Source organism: Rhinolophus sinicus, linkage group LG06, assembly GCF_036562045.2.
Source record: "Rhinolophus sinicus isolate RSC01 linkage group LG06, ASM3656204v1, whole genome shotgun sequence".
Classification (NCBI taxonomy): domain Eukaryota; kingdom Metazoa; phylum Chordata; class Mammalia; order Chiroptera; family Rhinolophidae; genus Rhinolophus; species Rhinolophus sinicus.
Genome location: NC_133756.1, coordinates 12746671 through 12771572, shown reverse-complemented (window position 1 = coordinate 12771572; position 24902 = coordinate 12746671). Strand labels below are relative to the sequence as shown.

Genomic DNA, 24902 nt, shown 5'->3' with positions numbered 1-24902 from the left:
TTGGAGTCGTTTTTTTCAATATTCTTATATCTCTGTCCAGCAAATACTACAGGTAAATACCAAGCAAGTTTGGTATTAATTTTATTCTATTTTCTGTATAACTTTAAGTACATAAAGGTTTATTTCCACAGGCCTCAGGAAATGGGCAGAAGTCACAGGACAATCTCTCTTCCCACCAAAAAAATGTTGCATATTTTGGTGTTTGTCCTAGAGGGAAAAACTGAAATTTACATTAGCAATGCTGTGCAAGATTCTTACATAAGACCTAAAAGCAGTCTGCAGTGGAGATTTTAGTCCTTTGTTCAGGTGCCTGGACAGAAGCCAAAAGCTGATGAGCATAACAGGGCAAAGGAAACAGTGCAGATGGATGACAGGCACCTAACATGGAAAGAGGAAGGAATGCCAGATTCCTTGGAATGGTGTGTTATTTTTTTCTTTTTTAGTCATCTCTGTGGAAGGTGCTGGGCAGGGATCCCAGAGAAAAAAAAGGATCCAAGACGCCTTTAACTGGTCTGGGTGCAGGGCACTGCCACAGCAGCTGATACAGGAGAACCTACTATCTCAGGTTCAGGCAGAGCCAGGATGGAGTGCAGAATAAAAGGAATGCTATAGGAAACAGTTTTGCTTAGAATGCTAGCTGGATGGCCTAGCTTCAGCCTTTGGTCCAGTGCAACCCTTGCCTCACTTGTCAACAGTGAAAGATTAGTCTGGTTAGAAGAGTCAGCTGGAGTCACACCAGCTTCTGGTACCTTCATGCTCATTGTTAGAAAGAGAGTGACTTGTGTGAACTTTCTGAGCTGTTAATTCCTAGGGACCACTTTATTCTTCCCAAAGACTGTTGGTCAAAGGCTGAAAGCTAAAATACACCAGTCCTGAAGTTCCTTAATGGACTGGCAGTGCAGTTGAGCTGATATGGAAAAGCTGCGCCTTCCTGCAGAAGACCAACTGACCTGCTATCCCACCCCAAATCTCAGCCTGAGGTATATTTCAGTGAAGGCAGGTAGCTGTGCTTCTCAAAGCAGAGAAGCAGTTTAAGAGCAGAAAGGTAGAGGAAATCTAGAAAAGAACCGTCTCAATACAGATTTATCCCATGGTGTGAGGGAGAGGGCAAAGAACCCAGTGGCACTTCGCTTATCCAGCTATTTCTGTCACTGTGGTGACCAACTTCTGTCCATTCCATAGGGTCTTGAACTGCTCTGGGACAGGGAACTCATTCTGAAAATAAAGAAACAACAGGTGTAAATCTGAGCTAAAAAAATAAGTTGAGGTAAAATTCTACACTTTTCCAATGCTTGCTTCTACTAAACTTTGAAAGCAGGTAGGAAGTAGTGAGAGAGAAACTGAAGCCACCTGAAAAGGCATGACTATGTAACTGGCAGCACCCCATCTTCTACCACCTCCCCAACCACTGACACAACGAAGGAGTGCTGCAGCGTAGGAATGAGAACGGCCCCAACACCAGACAGATGTCGGTTTGAATCTGTGCCCTACTGTTCACTGACCAGTGTGACCCTGGACATACTGTTAAGCCTATGAGGCGTAGATGAGAGTGTGGATGACTTCAGGGCACCAGCTCAACAGGGTGCTGTGACTCAGTGCCTGTACCTTTTTACTACCCTGAGCATCTGCTCAACCTAAGAAAGGCGGAAGCCACCCTCTGCTTCTGTGTGCTTGAGGCATGCACCACTGGATTTGATCCTCTCAGTGCAGAAAGCCCATCAACTAGCTTTGTCTATGCAGGAAGTCTTCAGTCCCTTCTGCTTTGGGGTCAATACTACTAAAGAGATCAAGACACTTACAAAGTCACCGCCTTCTGTAGGAATGAGGACATTCATCTCAGAAGATTTGGCACTGACTATCTCACACTCCAGGGAATTCTTACTCAGGTAAACGTGGCAGCCGTCTGTTTTGTTGATGGAAATGGTTGGCACTTTACCCATTACCTGCAGAGAACACCAAGAACACTAAGTCTTAGCAACTGGGGAGAACAACAGTAATTTGCAGGAAAAGCTTTCACTGCTTCACATGATTCAGCAACTGCATGACAAGCCACAGGTGCGCAACAGATACTGGATACTAGGGGCAGGATGGGATGGGATGGGTGCTGGAAAGAGCCGCTCTAGGAGCCAACTCCTCTCCTGCCACATCCAAAGCAGCTCAGTTTACAGACTTTGTAGAATCAGATTCCCACCACAGCAACATCTGTGGGTCGGCTATGTCTCTTTCAATTAATTCCTCAGGGACCAAAGGAAGGAGCCAAGGTATCAAGTTACCTGAACTTTGACATCCCTACTATTGATTATCTCCACAATGCCCACCACGTCATCGAATACCAGCCCGAGTTTCTTACAGTTATCTAGGAGAAGAAAGGGAGGTCAACAGTGTAACTCGAAAGGAAAGTATTATATTTAGGAATCTTTAGGAATAGAGTAGGTATGGTTCCAGCCCTCTTAGGTTCTAGAACAGAGCATGCCCAAGACAATAAGAACTCACCTACTGTAATGGAGTTAATTTTACCCTTGATTTGCAATGTCGTGTTGACACACTTGTATATGTAAGCCACCTGTTTCAGCTCTGTGCCATCTATCATCAGGTTGGAAACATTCTCCTGATTTTCCTGTTAAAGAGATACACCTTTCAGGAATCTCATCACTAAGCACACACTACCCCCCAAAACAGGCTATCCCAAACTGTCATTCTTGCAATCTACGCAAGAACCCCGCATTCATTTGGCTGTGCTCCATCCAACCCCGTCCCCACTCCTTGTTCCCCCAGTCCTGCCGTTATTAACTCACCACTCTCCACTTCTTGCCCTCTAGTTCAAGTACAGCTGGCTCCTTCTTCGTGGCAGGTTTGGGGGATGGGCTGACTCCTGGTTTAGGTGCAGAGAATGGTTTGGGGCCACTTCGCACCGGACCGCTCTGAGACTTCAGGGCAGGGTTCTTGTGAGTCTTCATGTCATCGGAAACATGTTTCAGGGCTGTGAGAACAACAGCTGCCTTGTATCCGTCCTCAGCCCAGGGCTTTGGGCTGAGGCAATAACCAACTTCTGCTAGCAGAAGTTAGACTGACCCTTAAAAAAAATTCAAAGCCAAAACCCAGAGCCTCTGAGATGTTCTTTCACAAGCAGTTTTGGAGAAGCACTTTCATAATTTCTCTTCTACCCTAAGGTTAACTTATATAGTTCCATTCAAAAAAATAAAACATGGCATATGTGGGGGCAGGGATGGGTATATAAATCCACAGAAAAAGATCTAGAAGGACACATACCAAATATATACTCACAAAATAAGTATGTAGTTTTAAATGCAACAGAGGAAGAAAAAGTAACATGTAACAGTAAAGAAAATTTGTAAAAGAAAAAAACCTCACCCACAGCTAACCCAAATCAGTGTTAGCATTAGAAACTCTCCAATATTTTTTCTAGCAATAGTTGTTTTTATTTGGTTAAAACCATACACACTATTAAATTTGGTTTAACCAGCTAACACTTAATAAAAATGTTCTCATGTTAACCTACAGTTTCTAAAAATATCTTTTTTTTTTAGGGAAAAGGTTCCATAATCCCCCTCAGGAGGCTGACCCCCTCCTTGCTCTTGAACATGGCCCAATCTATATAACCGATACTGAGTGGCCTTTTTAGTTCCACCATTCCTTGCAGTTGTAGTTTAAATACTAGATTTTTCTTAAACACTGCATGGTTCATTGTAGAAAAGGATTTAATGGCTGCATAGTATTTCGTCAAGAGGACATACTACAGTTAACCATTTATTTTATCGTTGGATATTTAGATGTCACACCATTTTTAGCTACTATAAATAACACTATAAAACTTGTTCTTTTAGATACTTTTATAGGTAGATTTCTAAAAGAGGGCTGTATAATTTAGCCTTCCGTCTGCTGTGTATAAGGGTGTCTACTCTCTCTATACCAACATTAGGTAACTCTTATGCAAATTTTCCACACAATGATCACATATCCTATGAGGAAGTTAATTCCCAACACAATGATGTCCCAAAGAGACCATGTAGTAATAGGGGAAAAGCTCTGGGGAAAACTGCTGGCACCATGCCTTGGCACAATAAGGTACACCATATATGCCACTTAATATTAAATCACTTTCCTATGGGGCAGAGGGGCTTCCCTCAACTATAAATCACCCATTTTCAATATCCATTTAAACCACCTTTGCTATCCCTTTGGGCAACTTGAAGGAATGTGACACCCAAATTAATTCTCCCCGCCACAAACCAGGGTTCTGGTTTCCAGACTGTCCAGTCTCTAGTTGCTAAGGCCTGGCCCAAACAACTTACACTACTAACTCTTCTTGCCAAAGTACTCACTTACCATGTGTGATGCTCTCCCCCTGGTTAATCTGTGCAAACAGTGCTGAGCGTGAAGCAGAGTCATCTGAGCCTGAACTGGTAGGCATTGGGGGAGGAGGTGGGCCTGGTGGTGGTGGGGGAGGGCCTGATCCAGCAGAGGGTCCAGATGGCAATCCACTCAGTTCTTTTGCCACAGGTCCCTGGAACAGTAAGTGCAGACAACAGTCACCCTCTCTTCCCCTCTATTCCATTCTCAATTGGGTCCTACGTGTGTGCAGGGCACACAGGGGACCTACTGTAGCCCTGACGCAGTGATCAATGCTTCCTTCTCACACCCAACTTGGCTTTATTCCTTCTCACCCTTTCCCAAGGATCCAACTCAGCTCCACTCTTCAACCTTCTCATTTCTCCTTTGGCCTCTACCTAATTCCAGCTTAAACCCATTCTTCTAAAAGTCTTAAGTGTGTCACCAGTACCTGAGACTGAACAAGCCCAAGACTGAGCTCATCATCTCCTGCCTGCTCCCCGACCTGTACAATCACCCCTTTGTCTCTATTTCAGTGAAAGACATTACCATCCAAGCTTGACTGTTCAATCTTGTTGAATCTTCAATCCCCTCAAGCTCACTAAATCTTTCTTTTATCTCGGTTTTTATCTTCTACAAATTCTTTGGTACCAGACTCTAGCACCATGAGCATTTCCAGAGGGTGAGCATGAGCCCTTATTCCTAACCTATAAAACTGAGGCTTTTTTAAGGACGAATCTGATCGTTATTACTCTCTTGCTCCAATGCCTATGACAGCTATCACCTATTATAAAGTCTAAAACTCTCAACTGATCTTCCTTCCCAGCCTTTTCTCTTAAAAATCTGACTATTTCTCCATACTGAATCCAGAGATGACCAATCTCTACATTTAATCTGCATTTACTTTGCTTAAGCTATGCCGTTTGCTGGTATCCCCATTGCTCCCACTTCTCACTGCCTTACACTTGCAAAATATCTCAGATCAGAGTATATCCCTTCAAAGTACGATCTCTCCCAGTGAGAATCACTCCTCTTTCTCATGCTCCGTAGTGTTTATCTTTAATATAGTATTTAGCTAGGTGTTTTATATTGGGCTTGTGTATCTGTATTTTGAAACTTCAAGAGGGCTGGGATAATATACCTCATTCATCTGTCTCCCGTCAGCCTAATCAGTCCCTGACCCATGTTTACTAAAATAGAACAGAAATGAATATTCTTTCTCTGACCCTCACTTTCTTTACTCTTTCTTTTTTCCCTTTCCTTCTCCCCTTTTTCTTTCTATTCTCCATTGAAAAAGACTAGCATTCCTTCTTGGACCTTGGTAGTGCCAAAGTCTAAGAAACCTGTGGACCCCATCCTGGAGGAATAAAAGAAAGGAGGCAGGATTCACTGACCGTTTTGCTCCAGGTCAGTCCGGTGGTATGGAACTCCTTAATGTAAGCCTGCAGCTCTGTCCATATACTCAAGTAGGCTTTGACCCAGTCCACATGCTTCTTATCCCTGGTAGAATTAAAGAGGAACTCATCACAGGCAGCCCGGTGCATTCCAATAGTGATTCCAAAACACTTTCTACCTGTATGCTCACATCCTCCTGCCTGTGGTGTTTCTTAGGCTCTGCTCAATGCCAGCTTTTCTATTACCACTGAGCTTTTCTTCTTTTTAAAAACGTACTCCATTACCCTAATTAGACTCAAGTCCATTAGGACAGGGATTCCAGATTATATCACTTTCTCTTATAGCAGCATTCCTTAAACTTTTTCCATAGTAGACCTTAGGCAGAACTTAATACATAAAACTGATAAAAGCAGACATTCTGTGCATGAAGCCATAGCAGAGATCTCTTGAGCATCACTGTGGAACTCTAGGACTCCAAGAAACTCAACTGCCGCAGAGCACAGAGTACCTTGTGTCAAAATATGACCCGCACCAAAAAAATAAGAAGTAAAAAACTTCCCTTTAGGAAGAAATACTCAACATTAAGTGATAGAAACAGCACTGCAGTGTGGTTGCAGTCTCCTTTCTTATACATTAGCTGGAAGACTTTATGGTTATTTAGCACAAGACCTAATTTCCTCAACTACAAAGTGATGGGGATATAATGGTGAGGTATAATGAAAACATTGTGATGCTAATTCCAGGTTGCTGGAATGATCAGGAGGGGCTTGGTATTCTGGGACATACTTCACACACATGAACGCTTACTCAGTCACAGAGTAGTTCCTCAACAAATGCTGACTGATAACGAACAGAAGAAAGGAAGTTTGGGTAGCTTTGCAGCTAAGTAATAGCTACCTACCTACAGTCACTCCAGCTCAAATCCAGCAATGGAAAAGTCAGTTAGGACTGGTGGACATAGGTGGTTAGACATATAATGAATTCCTCACTTAATACCTAAGTTGGCCAGGCAGCTTTCCTCTCACTTTACCGACTACATCAATAGCCAAGGTAATTTCCCAGTAAATCTTACTGAATCTTTTGCCACTCGGCCACTTCGAAATTCTCAACAAAGGAACAAAATCTTGTCTAAACAGGGAAACTAAAAGGCATTAGTCCATTTTAACCTCCAGGAAAACCTCCTGAACTTGGAAGGTTAAACATCAGAAGACTAAAAGGGCCTCTACAAACCCTGGAAAAAAAGCAGAAATGGAAGCAGACACACTTCCTGCTTACAAATGCAGCTTGTATGGGCCAATCTCTCTCCAACTTTCCACAGGCAGCCCTAAGATAGCAGAACCAACACAGCAGCCAAGGGTAGCCTTAACCCCAAAGTGGTACTCCAGCAAGTATGCAGCTGGGTTTGTACTCTACCCCTTAAGGAACGGCTGGACTTACACATCTTTGTACTCCTTGAGGACTCGGTTTGTATAAAACATGGCAGCATCATTCATTTCTTTCACATAAGGACCAGGCTTGGGAGCCTAGAGAAAGAGAAGGTGTCAGTGTCTCAGAGCCTCTCCAGCCCTCTCTCCTTACCCTTTTCATCCTATCCCTTCCCTCCCATGGAAGTTGCGCTGCTTACCATAGCCACCCAACCCAGGGCCTGGATACTTTCACTGACAGCTGACAGGTGATTGAACAACTTGCTGCCACGGTTCTTCTCCCGAAAGGTTACCACTTCTTGGATCTGCTCTGAGATGGGTGCTAACAAATCAGAAAGCTTATTCTGGGAAAAGATGCAAGAAAAGATTCAAGTCAGAGTCTTTCTACAAAACACTTTGTATGTTGGTCAGCTCTGATCCTGAAGGCAAGAATTCTTTATGGACTACCATGAGTATCCAAATAAACTTTGTATCCGTCCTGCAGATTCATGAGCTAAAATACTGCTCATCATTTCTCTCTCCTCAGAGCTCCAACCCCTCAGGCTGGATTTTGTGGTTCTTCATGATCAGGACCCACACTCTAGCTATACCAGAAAATTCTACCACTTCAGCCACTTGTCTCTTTTCTGTCCCACTCATAGAAGATATCAGTTCATTTCTGGGCCTTTACTCATGATTGTCTCTTCTTTTTCCATCTACCCAAACACTCCTCATGCTTCATGAGGAACAGCCCTCCAACTGCAGTCACACAGGCCTCCTCCAGCATTTATTGTCAGCATAACCAATTTTGGCACACCGGCACAAACTATTAATGGACCCATGAGAATGTTTTTCTCATTAATTCTTCAAAGACAAGGGCTTTGTCTTAGCCCTCTTTTATAATCCTTATAGCCCTCACCACATTGCTAGCCATACAGCAGCTGCTGAGTAGAGATCTGTTGAATCAAATGCAATTAGGGGGTTTGAAATCTGAGCAGACAATGTAGCAAAATGGATGAATCTTATGTTTCTGTGTTTCCACCCTTCCTCCAAAGCTCAGTTTCCTGAACATCTCGATTCTCAGCTCTTAGCATGAAAACAGTCTAAAGCAGAGATTGGCAAACTTTCTATAAAGAGCCAGACAGTAAATATTTCAGGCTTTGCAAGCCATACAGTCTCTGTTGCAATTTCTCACTCTGCCATTGTAGTGTATAAAGCAGCAAGAGACAACGCTTAAAAGAATGGAATGGCTGTATTAAAAAAAACCCACCTCATTTACAAAACAGGTGGCAGGCCACATTTGGTCTGGGGGCTATCATCTACCAATCCCTAGTCTAAAGCAAAGGAAATGAATAGTGTCTCAGCTACCTGATTTGTTTTGGAGAAAAGGTTTAGACAAAATGCTTTAACCATTTAAGACAGATTAAGAGTTGGAGTCTAATATCTTTAACATCACCTTATGCTACTTTTACATTATTTAGGCATGCCGAGGGTCCAAGGATTTTAATATAGCATTAGCAGGAAGACTTGTTTGATTGCCCCTCTGTCTAGCAAAGCAAAAAGCAAAAAGAAGAAACAAAGCTAAAATCTTTGGCTCTGAGAAAAATCTAAATTCTCTCCAATTCATTTCACACCTTGGCAGCATAAAATCTGAGGTAGAGGTAGAGATAAAGGGAGATTCCCCCACCCACTGAAGGATGAGGGAAGAAGCAGTACTTGAGAAGTTTTCGGATCTCCACAGTAGCATTATTAAAGCTCACTCACGGTGAAGCAAAAGAACCACACTCTCTGTGACCCAAAGGGCTTATGGGATAATGTGATGAATTTAGCCTCAACCAAGAGGCTAAAAAAACGCTGATGACTAAGAGAAGCAGCAAAGTCCCATGGGTAACTACAGTCCTAAGTGAAACAACAGAAGAAAGGCCAGGAGAACCCAATACTCAGTGGCATGTTCCTATACTGACACTCTAAGTGTGACTCTACTCCTGGAACTTGGTGTGATCGTACATGAGCTTGGTGGGTCTATTTTTGCAAGTTGTCATAGCTTAGCAGAAACCTCCCAACTTGTCCTGAACATCAAACCGAAACAAAACCAACCAGTAGTGAACTTACACCTCCTGGCTGCTGGCACTGAGAGGCTGTAACCAAGAGAGCTCGCTCCAACTTCAGACCGGTGTGGACCATCTCCGCCTGCCGGAAAGAGAACAATCAGCTATCGATGACACATTACAACTGGAGAGGTCCTGATAAGAACAACCTGAAACCTCTACTTCCATGTACTCTAGTAGGAATCCAGGCACTTCATGTTGCTTTCCTCAGATATTCCAGATTATAGGGACTGAGAACAGAATTCCATATCCCACTGTTTCTACTGGATATGTATCAGGGATACACATCCAGGAAATTAGGATCATCAGGGCTAGCCTTAGAGGTCAAGTTAGCAACTGCACATGCAGTGTGACATGAAGTGCGCTCCTCCCCCTCATCACCAAAAAGACCTCTTTTCTCAAAAAAATAAAGACAGGAATAAAGGCAAAGGCCTAAAATTTTCAAGGTATTTACTCCTTTAGCTAAAAGCTATTACTCAAATGTTAGATCATGATCCATTCATAGGTAATTAATCAAATCAATGTAGTGAGCCATAACCACCAATACTTTATTAAATGAAATAACCAGCACTTTACTAAATGAAATAGAGCAATAAATAATGAGTGCAGCACATCAGCTTGAAATTATTTCCAAATAAAAAGTTTTTAAAAAGTACAATACAACTAATACAAAACACATTTTGTGAAACTTATCTGTTAAAAAGATGCATTTTCTTACTAAGGGTCACGGTCAAAAAAGTTTAAGAAACATGAGGCTATAAGAACTATTAAAATACAAAAATTCAAATGAAGTAATCTATTTTTTTCTGGATTTGCATTTTTAAGTACAAATGTGGTATGTTTTTAAATTTTTTTCAAATGTTACAGACTATATAAAGTAAAAATGCAAGCCCCAAGACAGTATGGAACTATTGAAGTCCCAGTTCCACACTCTAGAGCAGGGGAGTCCAAACTTTTTTCAACGTTTTTTACCAAGGGCCATATGCGGTAAAATACACAAACAGCTGGGCCAGTCACTCGAGGTGAAGTACGTATTGCCTCATCTGGTTTATTTAAGTAAACTAAATATATTTTTGGAATTTGCTGCGGGCCAATAAAAAGTGGATTGCAGGCCGCAGTTGGCCCGCGGGCTGCAGTTTGGACACCCCTGCTCTAGAGCTAACACCACTGCCAACAAATGGTATATAAGAGGTTAAAAGTAGATCTTTCAAAGTAACCAGTCTTGCTGGAGGGACAGGAAGATCCTAAACATGGTTATTACTCCTCAACAATCAATAAGAAGACCAGCAGGAAGATTTTGGGGCCCAAAGAGAGAGCCCAAAATATATACATGAGTGTGGGGTAGTGGTGACGATGTGGGTGGCAGCACATGAAGGAAGGTGGGTGGAAAGGCAGCAGCACATGAAGGGAGGTGGGTGGAGAGGCATCTGTCACTGCCTACTTCATATTCTTGCTGTGGGCTAAGTGTAAAAATAACTCATATTAGCATAACCAATAACTATGAAGTACAGTTTTATAAATGCTAAGTCACAATAATGACTCTTTTGAACAAGCCACCCTAAGCATGGTTATATAACATGTTGGGATGAGACTGGTAGCATGTCCTCACTACAAAGATGAACCGAGTCATATTTTATGCAAGTTAAAAAAAGACCACACAGGATATGTGATAAAAGCAGGGGACCTGGAAAAATCTGAGGAACCGCTCCAGTGCCTGGACTGAACTCCAGGCAGAAGTTGGCGGGAAAGGAGCCAGAAGCCTCTTAAGGAGCTCTTAACCCAAGGGTGAGTAGGAGTTGAAGAAAGCCACCAGTCCTTAAAAGAGGGGAAAAAGGGCCAAACATCCTTACATGTTTCTGCACATCTCCTCCAATCTCTTTACTGATCTTCAAGTACTCCGCCACAGGACCAGCAAGCAGTGAGTCAAATGCTTGCACATAGGGAACTGCTCCTGCTGAAGACAGATACATCACAAAGAACCAGTCACGCATCAGAAAGTGATTTGTTAAAAGGCACTTGTATATGAAAGTGGAAAGGGACGGCTATACAGTAAACAGAATACTGGAACATGAGCTAGGAAACCTAGGTTCTAGTTCTACTGCCACCGCTAACTGGTTGTATGACCCTGACTTAAGTCCCTTTCCCTCTGAGCTTAATTTTCTTTATAAAATGAAAATAAACAGAATGATCCCCCAAGGTTCCTTTTAGCTCTAACATTCTATGATTCAATTGGTGCATATGCAAAATGGCCAATTTGCCAATCATTTAGAGGAAATTTTAATATCACTTGTCATTTGACTTACACTGGAGTCATTTTGGTAAAGAAAGAACAGGAAACAGCACACAAGCAGGAAGTTCTTGTGTTAAAATAACTTAACCACAGGCCTCCCTGCACAAGTCACTTCCTCCCTTATCTGTTCAGAGCAATTCAATTTACAGGCGATGAACTTTCTAGATTAAGCATTTTTTGGAAGTTAGCTTCAAAGGAGAGAATACATTGTGAGAGAAAAAATTCTAGGCCGAGACACTGAGTCTTCATTCAAAGTATTCTGCTGGGCTGCATATACTGCTTACCTTTCGTAGCACTGTCTCCATACCCACAGTGCATGTCAGAGGCATGGGATACTGCCTCCAGGCGGCCCACTGCCCTCTCCAATCTTTCTACCAGATTTTGCATGTCAGCCATAATGTACCACCTGCTGAAACAGATCAAATGTCATTTGTTATTTTAATATTACATGGTACCTAAGGAGAAAAGACAGAATACTCTAGAGGGTGAAGAGGATGCCAACTCTGAGGAACAGAATCATTTAATAATAAAATAAGATGGAAAACACTCTAGCATATTTGCAAAATCATAGAGACCTCATTAAGCAAGAGAACTACCCAGGAAAAGGTGTTCACTGAAAGCAAATGCTTCCTCATTCAAATACGTGCTGAATATTTATGATACCACGAAACATCATAATTTAGAATTTATGAAGTGTAGTAACATACATTGTCTTAGATTGTGCCTTCCAACAACTATTCAGGGATGGAAAGATAATTATTACACTCTTAGAGATAGGAAACTTAACGTCAGTGAAGTTAAATGATTTAACTACAGTCACATAATTAGGTAATAGGGAAGCCAGTACTCAAAGTCAAGTCTGGCTCTAAGTTCAGTGTTTTTTCCTGTAATATCCTGCATATGAATGCCCAAAACCAAGATAAATAGAATATTTATCAGGCCCTCAATAACTTACAGTCTACTATAGGAGACTCAACATCTACAACTATAAAACAAATAGAAAAAAAATACTGCAGATAGAGTAACACAGGATTTCAGAGCGGGAGAACATGCCAGCTGGAAGGATCAGATAAGGACAGCACGAGAAACTGCCATTTGAGCCAGGCTTCAAATGAGGATGGTAGGAAGGGTCTGGATATGCAGTAGGGAAGAGTGGACACATCCAGAAGAGCTTCTTCCAGATCTTTCCCAAGTACTAATTTATCTCACTCAGTGTCTAATATCCTAAAGAACGTAAGCTCCACCAGAGAATGGACCTTTCTCTGGCTTGTTCCCTATTATGCTCTATCATCTAGAGCACTCTCTGACATTTAGAAGAGGTTCAATAAATATTTATGAAATTGAATGTCAACTGTAATTTAAAAATTTCGTATTATATTATATTACATAAAGTTAATGAACCTGAAGTATAGCAAACCAAAACTCCAAAGGGACAAGTGTTCTGAAAGCTGCCCATAAATAAGTGTTAACTGTTATCAATATACATCTACATAAAATGCTTGAGACCACAAGTGAGCTCATAAAAATCAGTGAAATTTCAACCAACCCTTGACTTGGAGAGATTCCATTTCAAAGCATTAATTAGTTCAGGTAACTGAAACCAAATGAACTCAATTCCCTTGAAGCTGCCTAAAATGACCATAGTAATTACAATTCCCCCAAAGATGACGACGTGCCAGAATATCTCAACTCAACACATTGTTCTCCCTGTGGAAGAGATAAGCAGCACACAAGATAAAGTATCCCTATCCATTCTTTTCTGTGTATGGGCTCTGGTCTTTCTGGGCCTGGTGACTTGCCAGAGAATGTTGTTTAAAAGAGAATCAAAGAAAAAAAATGAGAATGCGAACCAAATAAACCTTTCCATTCCGTGTCCTGGAGACATGGCAGCAGCCTCTACGTCTCTGCTCTGCTCACAAATGGAGCAGACTAGAAGCAGCCAATATACTATTCTCGCTTATGTTATGCCACCATCACCTGAGTCCCCAAATTGCTGCCCATTCTGGGTACTAACTAGGGACAAACTTACATATAAGTCATCACACTTGATAAATCCCAGGGGAAAAGACAGTGAGTGAATGCAATAAACTCCCAAGCTATCTTCCATTAATAGACACCGCCCGTTCTGTTATAAAACATGTCCCTTCATACACAATGACTGCTATGGGTTGAGACAAGTGTTAACGTGAAAACACAGTACAGGTGTCTCTAAAGACTGCTAGGGTTGGTGAACACTTACCAATATTAAAAGCTTAACAAAGCTTCATGGGATTTTGGTTCCTTTTCCCTATTTCACTTGTACTTGAAAGCTTTCATTGCTAAGCAAGCTATAGTTCTGCTGTCTAACTTAAGCAAACAGAGACAATACAGCTATCATTTATAGCTAGTCTCATTCTACCACTAATGGAATATAGAACAGTTCCTAGCTTTTTTGTTTTTGGTGGGGGTGGGATGAAATGTGAGATGCTATGGGAAAGGATGCCCAGAACTGAAGGCACCAAAAGACACCTTGTCTTATTGTCGACACACACATATTCACATTCTTTAGGTGATCGTGTCCACTCCCAAACCTTCCTTTCTACCATCATCGCAGTACCATCCAATCTGCTTGCCAAGTGATACCACCACAATCACCTATAGACTAACAACTCCCGGAGCAGTAGATCCAACTCAGGGCATTCTTCTGGGATTCAGAATTTTAGATCCAGCTTCCACTTAGACATCTCTACCTGGACGTCTCAAAAGCATCTCAAATTGAAATGTCCAATACAGAACTCATCATTTTCCCACCCTCCATCCCCACCTGTCTCAGTAATCCAGCACTATCATCAATCACCAGATTGACCAAGCCAGTAACCTAGAAATGGTTAAGCAGTGAAGTATAGTGGTTAAGATCATGGTATTTAGAGAAGTCACACAGATTGGGGGTTTTAATAACAGCACTCACTGGCTCTGTAACTATAAATGTTACCAAATGTTCTGGGCCTCAGCTTCCTTATCTGTGTAATGGGGACAACAGTACAAAATCCAAAGGGCTGCACGAGAATCAAGAGGAAATACATGTAGAAGTATATGGCTCAGTCCTGAAAAACTATGAAGGATTCCATATATGTTAACTCAATTATCTTCTTCCTTACTCCCCCCAAATCTAATCAGTCATCAAAATCCATAGGCTCTATCTTATATAGCTCTTGAATAGCTGCCCCTTGCCTTCATCCTCACTGACAAAAATTAGGTCTTTATGACTTTGCCTAGATTACTGCAATAACCTCCTGGCTAGTCTCCCCTAATTTCACTAATAGAACCTCCTTATCCATATTACCACAGTGACCCTTCTCAAATGCAAAGGTAATTATGATCATCTTTGCTTCCCCTTCCCAATCTGTCCCATCTCAGAACTCCTACTGTCTTTTAAGACTCAGCTAAGGTGCTGCCTTCTCCAGAAAGCCTTTCCAGTTTGGTCTGCTTTTCTTTCTCAATCTGCCCCCCTTCCCAGAACTCCTCTTTTCCATTAAGTCTCAGCCAAGGTGTCACTCCCTAAGAAGCATGTCCAGTATGTGCTCCCACAACATTGTGCTCTTTCCTCTACCGCACATTTAACACACTGGTTTAAAATCACCTATTTAACAGTCAACAGGCAATTAGCCACCCTAAGGCAGGGACTCTCTCTTCTTTTTGTAATTCCAGTACTGTATCTGTAGTAGGCGCTATAAATACAGTAGGTCGATAAGGGTCCCTGAAAAAGAAATAAGGGCCTTCGCCCTCTCTCCACTCAACACAAGACTAGCTGTCTCCTCTCTCTGACAAATCTGGGAAAAGTTTGGTTTTTTTCCTCTTTCTTTTTCTTTTTTGCTTATTTATAGGATCTTACAAACATTCCCACCTTTCAAATAAATGCTGCCGTCTTGGGCACAATCACATTGACACAGGGATCTTTAAACCAAGTACCATAAGGAAAATAAGCTTGTTTATTAGGTTATATAACATTAATTAAAAACAATACTCTCTTATCATTTCAAGTGCTTTACATCACCAAGCAGTGGCTTCTTCTGAGACTTTAAAGTATTTCTGTGAGGTATGTTATGAAGATATTGATCCCCATCTTTAGAATGAAGAAACTGACAGAAGTTAAAAAAGGTTGCCCAGTGTCAGCCAGTGGGGAAGAGCACCTGGACGTGAGCACACATTTTCTGAATCCTCGTCTGAAGCTCTTCCCACCACTGCATTTGAGCCCCAGGGCTTTCAAACACTCAAGTGACTGTGGTTCATCAGAGCATCCAGCCCAGTGTCTGCTGAGCACAGCACTGTGGATTCAAGTTCTCTTTATGGTGTCTTTAGTTACATTAGCAGTTTTCAATTTTCTCCATAGAGGCTAATACTTTTTCACATTCAGGCTGGATGACACGTTTGGAAGGCAAATGTTTAAAATAAGGGTTTTCCCAAAGAATACAGAACTGCCAGAGCAGAAAACTCTGCCCAATCTTGTTTCTTGCCATTTCTGATTGACAATAGCCAAGATCTGTATGTAAGCCTCCCTAAATAAATGTACAAATTCCCAACTATTTAAACAGTCATCACAAAAGCTTCAGCGAGAAAGACAACCCCAATTACACAAATCTAAATAAAATTAGGATTCAGGAGATCAAGGTTTGAGTCCCAACCCTGCCATGTATTAAGTGTATAACTTTAGGGCAGTCATTCAGTAGATTCTCACCCAGCACACAGAGATGTTAAGGATTAAAGGAGTACATTTTATAAATGAGTAGTCACTTTGGGAGCCTTAAAATGCAGTTCAAATGTAAAATGTTATCAGTGCATACTGTATGCTAAAATATAGGCCTCTAGAAAGATGGAAATTTATCCATCCCTCCCACCCCGACCTCCAGCCCCATTAATTCACAGCACCTAGACAACCTGGCACACAGAAGATGCTCACAAAATGAAAGTACTTAGCATTGTGGCAGCTACAGAAGATACAGAAGACACGTGGTCCCTGTCCTCCAGAAGCTTTCATTCTTATTGGGAAGGCCAAGGCAGACTAAAAACTGAAGACTATATTTTTAAAAATTCTGTTAGAGATTACCTAACTTCACTTGGATCAGGGAAAGTTAAAGTATCAGCCTTTATACTAAACCTTTTTCTTTGCAGAATGTTGTATGGTTCTGAATTATATAGTATAAATGACTATGTGGTCTCAGAGTTCAGAAGAAATCAATGAGGACTGGAGGTGATCTGGTTTCAGGAAGGAAGTGGGGCATGTTGGTGGAAAAAGGTAAAAGGAAAAAGAGAAGACATCCCAGAGCAATCAGAAGCAAAGAGGAGAGACCAAAGAGGCTATGTACAGAAAGTACAAGTAAGTTAGCCCACAGAGCCTGCAGCATGAAGTATCACGGAAATAAGGCTGGATAAGCAAGACAGGCTAGGTTAATGGAGCTGCACTGGAAGCCAGACAGTATCTGAATTTGATGTTGTGATAAATATGAAGCCATCCAGGGGTTTTGAGTGAAGGAATAATGTGATGAAAGCAAAAATTTTACAAGTACTATCTGATAAACAGAATGGCATTTGGGAAAAAAGGGAATTTATTAGGGTCTAGGTTAGGTAGAAGCTGTTGTTCATCTAACTGTAAAATAAGAGGACTACTGCAAAAAATATTCTTTACATTTCAAAGGAAAAAAAATCCATAACATCTAGTGTCTAAGCAGATCTAGAAACCAAATGAAAAGAATCAACCTACAAATAATCAATTTTAGGCAACGAAGTGACCAGCCTCTGAATTAAGTGCTGTGGAAATACAAAAGAACGGTGAAATAGTTTTTCTGCTCAAAGGGAGTCTAGCAGGAGAAACAAAGCTACCTTCCACTGAATCTCTGGTTCTCAGGATAAGGAGGGAGTGTAGAAATTATCTTGTAAAAACACCATCAGATGCCAGAACAGACCTTTCGACATTCTCCGCAATTAGCAAGGTAGCCTCTGTTCAAATACCTTCAGGGTGGAGAACCCGAGGCTTCTGGAGGCAGCCCATTCCATTCAGACAGCTCAAAGTATTCAAAGTTCTTCCTTATATGGAGGCAAAATCAGCTTCCCTGCAGTTTCCACCCACTGATCTTGGTTCTGCTCTTAGAGGTCACACAAAACAAGTGTGCATTAAACACAGAACAAGTACTAACTGTGTGGTGCTGACTATTGAGGAGTACAGCATTCAGAAGGGACTCCGGAGTTGCAAATCCAGTAGCCTAAAAGAATGATGAGACTATAGGCAGAAACATGTTCTGCAATGTTCCAGTTAGGGCAAGAAGATGAAGTCAGTTTTGGATCTGCAGAGTGTGAAGAGAAGACGAAGCTTCTAATTGGAAATATCCAGTAAGTGGTTAGAAGTAAAGCTTAGGGAAGGATCAAGGCTAGAGATCAATGTTTGCAAGGCACTAGCAAAGAAATGTCATCAAGTCACAAGAGTGGATAGGCTGTGGGAGGGGTATCATGCAAAGCAAAATGAAACTAGGAGCTTGATTCTCCAGCAATTTCTTTTGCAGTTTAAAACAAAGAAAAATCAGAAATGGCAATGGATTCCTGTCAAAAGTACTTCATACTCTCATCATTCTAACAACTCAAACAACCCAATTCCTTCTGCCCATTCAAGGAAGTGGTTCGGAAGTAAATGGAACCCGGTTACTCCTGCAGTTCTTGTCCCATCGCACCAGGTAATTAAGACAGTGGTACGAATTCCTACTTGAGTAGGAAGGAAGTTGCTACGCTTAAAATGTTTTCTACTTTGTTTGGTAGTTGTTCCTCTAAGTAATACCCTTAAATAAAATGGAAAAGAAATCAAGTATACAAGTCAGCCTGTATACTACGGTAACTCAACTGATCTGCTTCAAAATGTTTCTCTTGGCCTTGACTTTGCAATTCTCTTCCTGAGATGTTATCCGAAGAAAGTAATCCCAATGCGGGAAAAGTGATATGTGGGAAGGTGTTCACTGCAATGTTAGGTTAGACTTCTGATTATAGGGGAATAGCTAAAGGCACTGCAGAAAAAGACTTGAAGAAAACACAAAATTTAAAGTACTTATCACACAGAGTGATGGGATTTTGGACAATTTCCCCCTCTATTTCCCAAATTTTCTTTACCAAAGTTATATAATTTCTTTATAACGAAAACAAAACAAAACAGCTCCACTAGGATATATCTCTTAAGCTACCACTGAGCTATAAGGCATTAGTTCTACTCCTAACAACATAGAAATTCTCATCACTAGGCTCTAACATGTCACAAAGCAAAACCTAGACGTGATAATAGGAGATACTTACAAATTGGCTGTTTTAACCCAGAAACCAAAGAACAGATACCACTTTGCCCCAGTAAAGATGCCATCTAAATCTAACCCAAATCAGGAGCCACTGTTCTTCCTCCAGCATTTGGTTTCGCTGATGAAACCAATGACATTTAGTGCCTGAGTCACTGCCACCTGAGGTTTAGATTAAAAGAGAAAGAAAAGACTATCTTCCAGGGAGGGAAAGAATCCAAGTCAGTATCAGCACTAGGCTCCTGTTCCCTCCTTAAACACGGTCCTCTATCTGAAACTCCAGGAGTGAGTAAAGGTAGTAATGGTGTACGAGTTGCAGTCAGACTTGGGAACTAGCTGTTTCAATGGTCTGGGGCAAACAGATAACTTTGTGTGCCCATGGGTTCTCCTCTCTCTTACATTCAAGGAATATTATGAAGACTAACTCCATCAGAGCATTCAGCAGGCATCTTTGACACTATATAAGGAAAAACTGCATTGGCTGATTTCAGCTGGGCAGTCGCTTTAAACAGAACATTTCCCATTCTCATGCAGAAAGATAGATTCAAGGATGCCATTTGTCCCTAGCCATGATTCAGCTACAACTAGATGTATAAAAAGATCTCTGACTGTTAAGTCTATAATTAACTTAAGTATAGGAATTTTTGTGACTTCTGGAGGAAGAAACCAAAAAACACAGAAACAAACAAACAAAAAAAAGCAAGCTCATTCCTTCCATGAAACATTTCAACTATAACTATTTTCCAGCTGGATGGAAAAGTTTCACACGACAAGGTTTGGTAATACAAGGCAAATAAAGCTGCATTGTAGCTGAGGAATATTTTTAGAGTTAAGATTATTTTATGGGGTTTACATGATGGTATATCAAGAAGAAATAGTTCCATGGTGGATGCTATAGCTGCATTAATTTAAAGATGATAAAACTATAATAATTTAACCAATCAAAATAAACGTTGAATACCAATATCATAAACTATATGCAATTTAAAATAAATGATAATTCCTGTCCACTAAATCAAGCTGCCTAAATGCAGGCAACAGGAACAAAACAGGAATTTATAGAGCCCCAGTGTCGGGGACATAGAAACCTGCTGAGTTGCACTGTCAACACAAAGCTTTCGTCTAGTGAGTGCCTAACCAGTAGTATTTCTCTAAGATCACATCCCCTGAGGAGAAAAACAAAAACAAAAAAGAAAGAAAAAAAAAGGCAAGTCTTTCAAGGAACACCCAGGAATTCCTTGAATAAGCATTTCTTCTTGTATCAAGAAAACGCAATGCAGGGTACCCAGTGCTTCTCATGTGCCATACACTGCTAAGCATGGCCATGGACCCTGCCCTCAGAGAATTTAGTTGGGAGAGATAAGACATTGCTGCACAATCATAGCTATATTATCTGATGCAGTGGTTCTCAATCAGGGACAATTCTGTCCTCCAAGGAACATCTGGCAATGTCTAGAGACATTTTTGGTTGTCACAATTGAGGGAGTGCTACTGGCATCTAATGGGTAGAGGCCAGGGATACTGCTAAAATCCTACACTGCACAGGACAACCCCACAACAAAAAATTATCCGGCTCACAATGTCAACTGTGCCAAGGTTGAGAAACCCTGTTCTAATGTAATAAGGTGCAAAAGGGAAGCACAAGAGATACAAATAAAATGCTAATGTAGCAGTTTAGGACTTTCTAAATTACAACATCAATCTGTACCATCCACTGAAAACTAATTAAGATAAGGGTCTGATTGCGGAGAATTTTTTAAATTGCACAATGGAGTTTAGCCTTGATTATTTGGGAATATGAAGCCAGTAAAGGAGTAATGAGATGAAAATAGTTCTTTGTAAAAGATAAGATTAGTTGTGGTACACAGTTGAAGTATAGGCATGAAAGTCAGGTTAGCAGAAAATAAAGAAACTAATGATAATTCAAAGGAATAATCACTAAGACTGGGTAAGATTTGGCTTGAGGATCCTCAGATTTCAAATCTCAGGATTAAATTTCAAACCAGAGGGTTCAACTTCCAATGACACTTTGCATTTGCTCACTTAAGTAAAATGAATCTTTGAGTCCCAATGCTTCACAGAAAACTGAAAGGAGGAAGTCACTTTTTAAAGACTTAGTCCCTGGTTACAAAAATAATTGCAACTAAACAAATGTATGTATAACCAAGAAAAGGGGTGAGGAAAAGATCACCGCTCAGATTGCAAACAAAAAATTTTACAAACTAAACAACTAACATCCCTCAAAGCAAAAATACACTCACTCTGAATCTTAACAATACCATCATTTTCCATTTGCATGACAGGTTGTATTTCACAAAGTACTTTTCACTGCTGCCATTTTATTTAAACTCTTCTGAGACGTTAATTATGTCCATCTAATTGGTAATGTATTTCGGGGAAAGAAAAAGGCAGGAAATATTTACAGAAGTTTATTTATGTTGGAATGCAGCAACTCAAACAATAAGTAAACTGCTAACCACAGAGTAATAACCAAATGCACTCAAACAAGGCATCAAAAGCCCTTCACAACCTGGCAGCCGTCTACCTTTTTTCTGGTTTTATCTTCTGCCACAAACTCCAGGCTCTGGTACTTCATTAAACAACATAAGCACTCTAGGGCATCCACATCTTTGCTCTTGCTGTTTCCACTAGTTGGGATACATTAGACATCTTTGCCTAGATGTGCTGCAAACACCTTGAACTAAGTATGTCCAAAATTCATTTTCTTTCCGAGCCACCTCCCTCCAACTCCCCCCTCCCTCTCACAGTATGTATCTTGGTGAATGGTACCACCCAAGTTCCTTGAGCCAGAAAACCAGGCAATCATCCTAGACTACTTTTTCTTCCTCCCCATAAACAATGAGCCTCCTCTTCAATGGATTCCATCTTTTTAATATTGCTCAAATCTGATTCCTCCTCTTTCCCACTGTCTGTCTCAGTTCAAGCCATCAATATGGCAACAGCTTCCCAACACCGTTCTATTTCCTCACCTGTCCCTTCCCACTTGACAGACCGAACTTTCTAAAACACATCTGACTACATCGTTTTTCCTACACAAAACCCTTTAAAGCCTCCCCATAGCTTTCAGGATAAAATCCAAAGTCCTTCGCATGGTTTATAGGGTCCTCCATATTTGACCCCCAACACTTCCCATTTCCTCCACTTCTCCAAGCATTACTAGAATTCCAGCCACACTGAACTAGTCAGGGTCTTTCACAAGTCCAGCTCTCCATGTCCTTGCACTGTCTTTGCTCGGAAATCCCTTTTCCAGATTCACCATATGGCTAAATAGATCCTGCAAGATTTAGCCTCCGATTTCCTCCTCAAAGCCTGAAAACCTGATGCAGGTATTCCGCCTGTTGTCTCATAGCCCTCACTGTGCTCACAGGGCACTGTGACACTGTAAGCCATCGCTGCTTTACTTGTCCACTCCCGCCTCCACTCCATGAGAACTGCATTCTCAGCCACCAGGGCCAAGTGCCTCATTTAATGTGCCTTACACATATTAAGGGTTTAAGAAATAATTGGTGGATGATAAATGTGCTGAGCTGCCCTGTTTTTCACTTGAACAGGGATCCCTACAAAGAACGTCAACTAACACAGTTCTGATATTAACCACCTCTGCCTTAAAATGTCATCCTCTCTCTATTCATCCTTCAAAATTTATCTTAAACTTGCTTCTGCAGAAGGGATTTTCCTGAGCCCCTTGCTACACACTTCCATAGCACCCTGTGTTCTCTCCTAACACTCCCATTTATGAGGACTTCTTAAACGTCCTTGCAAACACTGTTAGCTCCATGAGGGCAGGGTTTAGCTGGTTTTGTTTCAAAACTGCTTTCCCTGGATGTGGCAGAGTGCCTGAGACAGAATAAACACAAATGTATACTGAATTTTATCCTGTGCAGTGAGTAGATTTGCACTTAAAAGATGAGCAAAATAAGGCTCAAAGATGTTACACATGGCATCTATGTTACAAATACTCAGCAGTGGAGCCAGACCAAACCTGAGCCATCTGATTTCAGGTGCAGAAATATGCCAAACATTCAATAAAGTTAACTTGGCTTTTCAGAGTAAGAGCGATAGACTAGGAGGAAGGGGAAGCTATCGGAATGCAAATATAACGACCTGCCCTTCTCTTTTTAAAGTCTCTCCCCTACCCCCGGCATTCCAAACAGGCTGCATTATTTAAAAAAAATAAAGTTCTAAGCAGCGAGTGGCCTTTAACTTGTAGATGCTCAAGAGAGGACACCAACCGGAAGACCGCTCCAAGGTAGAGTGGTTCCCGGGAAACGAATGTGGGAAGGATCTGGGGCTGATAATCTAAGGAACTGAAATCATGATTCCGATTCTTCATGATTCACTCGCTCTATCTTAGACCAGTCTCTTCTCTACGGAGATCAATCCGTGCAATGGGGGCGAGATGGGGATAGGGAAGACTAAAGTCTCGGAGGTTCCTTTCAGTCAGGGCACCTTAAGAATCATCCCTCCGCTGAGGCTGATACCAGGACTGAGAAATCCAGTGGAGGGGCCTCCCCCAGGAGAGCCAGGCTCAGTTGGTCACCCCCGCCCCACCTCAAGAGACCGCGCCCAGGATCCCAGGTCGGCCTGAGGGCCTCGGCCCCAGCCCCCTCAGCAGGGTTCACCACACGCGCATAGGCCAGAAAGGCCATTAACAACGCTAGGGGCCAGAGGGCTGAGGAGGGGACCCCAGTCCCCATCCCGCCGTACAGCCTCACCTCAGAGTTCTGCCTCACCTCGGGACTGCGAACAGCCGCTCTCCACTTCCGGCAAGAACCGCCCAGCAATCTTCGCGCGACCCACTTCCGGGCCCTCACTGGGCGCGGCCCCCCCACCGGAAATGAACGGCCGGCTGAAGCGCCAGGCTAGGGGAGGGCCCGGGAGAAAGTCCGCCCGCCCCGCTCGCGACTCCGCCTCCTACTCACCAGGCCGGAGAGACTCCGCGCGAGCACGGAGGACACCTGGGAAAGAGCCCCGCCCCCTGGTCAGGAGCGACCCTGGAGGCGTGCTCAAGGTTAGCCACGCCCACTGTCAACTGTAGGAGCCGGAATCGCTGGGGCCAATGAAGAGACGAAATTACTGGCTAAGCTCCACCTCCGGAGAAAGAGGACAGGTGAGTGGCTAACTCTCCTATCAGTTTTGTGTCAATGGCAAAGGCCCGTCCTTTTTCACAGCAGTCCGGAAGGGGATATTGGAAGGGCCGACTGGCAGGTTCTACTAAGGGCGCGAGTTCCCTGCGGCAGTCAACTATCTGTGGGGATGGAGGCTAAGCTCCGCCCCTCTCTGGGGGAGCGTACCTCGGTTTCTCTGTTTGTGACTTGGGAAGGCCGTTGGCTGGACCAGTATTCTGGGTGTGGGGAGGGGGGTCGGTGAGGGCGCGTGGGCCCAGTCCCGCGTTTCTGGGCCTCCCCGCCGCCGCCGCCCTGCTCGTTCTGCACGCGGCTGGGAAGGTGGAAGTTCGCCCTATTTCCTGTTTGTTCTGTGCACTGTGTGACCATAGATGGTCAGGTCTGGGGCCGCGCGAAAGCCTCCGCCCCTCGGTTTTGGAGTCCTTCCTCTGGGCGCCCAGGGTGTGGTCTTTGAGAATGAGGAGGAATTAGAGAAGATCCTGCTCAACTCCGCTAAAACCTAGCTTCTGTGGCAGCAACGCCCCGGGCTGGGTGTGCCCAGCCGGCTGCTACTCAGTTCAAAGGAGGTACCACACGGTAGCTGCAGACCGCGGGGGATACTTTGCTTCGGGGCTCCACACCTGGACATCAGAGTTTTGTTCCCTCAAAGCTTACACTTTCCAACCAGTGATTATCCTCCCACAAAGATTTATTTCCAGAAAAAATTGGCAAGTGCTACAGTTCCCACCCTTTCTGCTGAAGGGCTGTGACAGTTCCAAGCTTCAAGTTTGAATGCAGGCGTTATATGCCAGAGTCACTCGTTCACCAAATACAGTTCTTATAATAAGAGCTACCATTTACTGGGCGCTGAGTACATGCCAGGCCTGTATTTCAAGCTTCAAGCACATTTTCATTTAATCCTAATA

The 24902-nt window shown here is 42.4% G+C and overlaps 2 protein-coding genes across 10 annotated transcripts in view; one reads left to right on the top strand and one right to left on the bottom strand.

Annotated features, from left to right (window-relative positions):
• Positions 1-64: 64 nt before the first annotated feature.
• On the bottom strand, positions 65-23839 carry CAP1 (cyclase associated actin cytoskeleton regulatory protein 1). 9 transcript variants are annotated; one of them, XM_074334469.1, is made up of 13 exons: positions 23794-23839; positions 11831-11952; positions 11107-11210; positions 9261-9338; positions 7370-7513; positions 7183-7268; positions 5745-5850; positions 4348-4525; positions 2796-2980; positions 2494-2617; positions 2274-2356; positions 1800-1943; positions 65-1215 (listed from the first exon to the last, which is right to left on the bottom strand). In XM_074334469.1, exons 2-13 carry the CDS (start codon positions 11940-11942, stop codon positions 1132-1134), a joined length of 1428 nt encoding a protein of 475 aa, XP_074190570.1. In that variant the 5' UTR covers positions 11943-11952; positions 23794-23839; the 3' UTR covers positions 65-1131. The 9 variants fall into 9 exon arrangements, with proteins under 9 accessions (XP_074190570.1, XP_019592685.2, XP_074190571.1 ...); XM_019737126.2 differs by lacking the exon at positions 23794-23839 and adding an exon at positions 23605-23743 and having other exon boundaries at positions 11831-11955; XM_074334470.1 differs by lacking the exon at positions 23794-23839 and adding an exon at positions 23605-23743 and having other exon boundaries at positions 11107-11207; positions 11831-11955.
• MYCL (MYCL proto-oncogene, bHLH transcription factor) overlaps positions 23787-24902 on the top strand; it is an 83784-nt gene continuing 82668 nt past the window's right edge. Inside the window, exon 1 of the mRNA XM_074334475.1 lies at positions 23787-23981. Coding sequence (XP_074190576.1) covers positions 23931-23981 — 51 coding nt within the window. The 5' untranslated portion in view covers positions 23787-23930. The remainder of the gene's footprint in view (positions 23982-24902) is intronic.

Excerpts from the sequence above, each read along its gene's own strand:
- CAP1 (XM_074334469.1), bottom strand. The coding sequence starts at position 11,942 with ATGGCTGACATGCAAAATCTGGTAGAAAGATTGGAGAGGGCAGTGGGC. Across the intron at positions 4,526-5,744 it reads GACTGACCTGGAGCAAAACG|GGACCTGTGGCAAAAGAACT; the intron begins GTCAGTGAATCC and ends TTACTGTTCCAG. Across the intron at positions 1,216-1,799 it reads CTACAGAAGGCGGTGACTTT|AATGAGTTCCCTGTCCCAGA; the intron begins GTAAGTGTCTTG and ends CTTTATTTTCAG.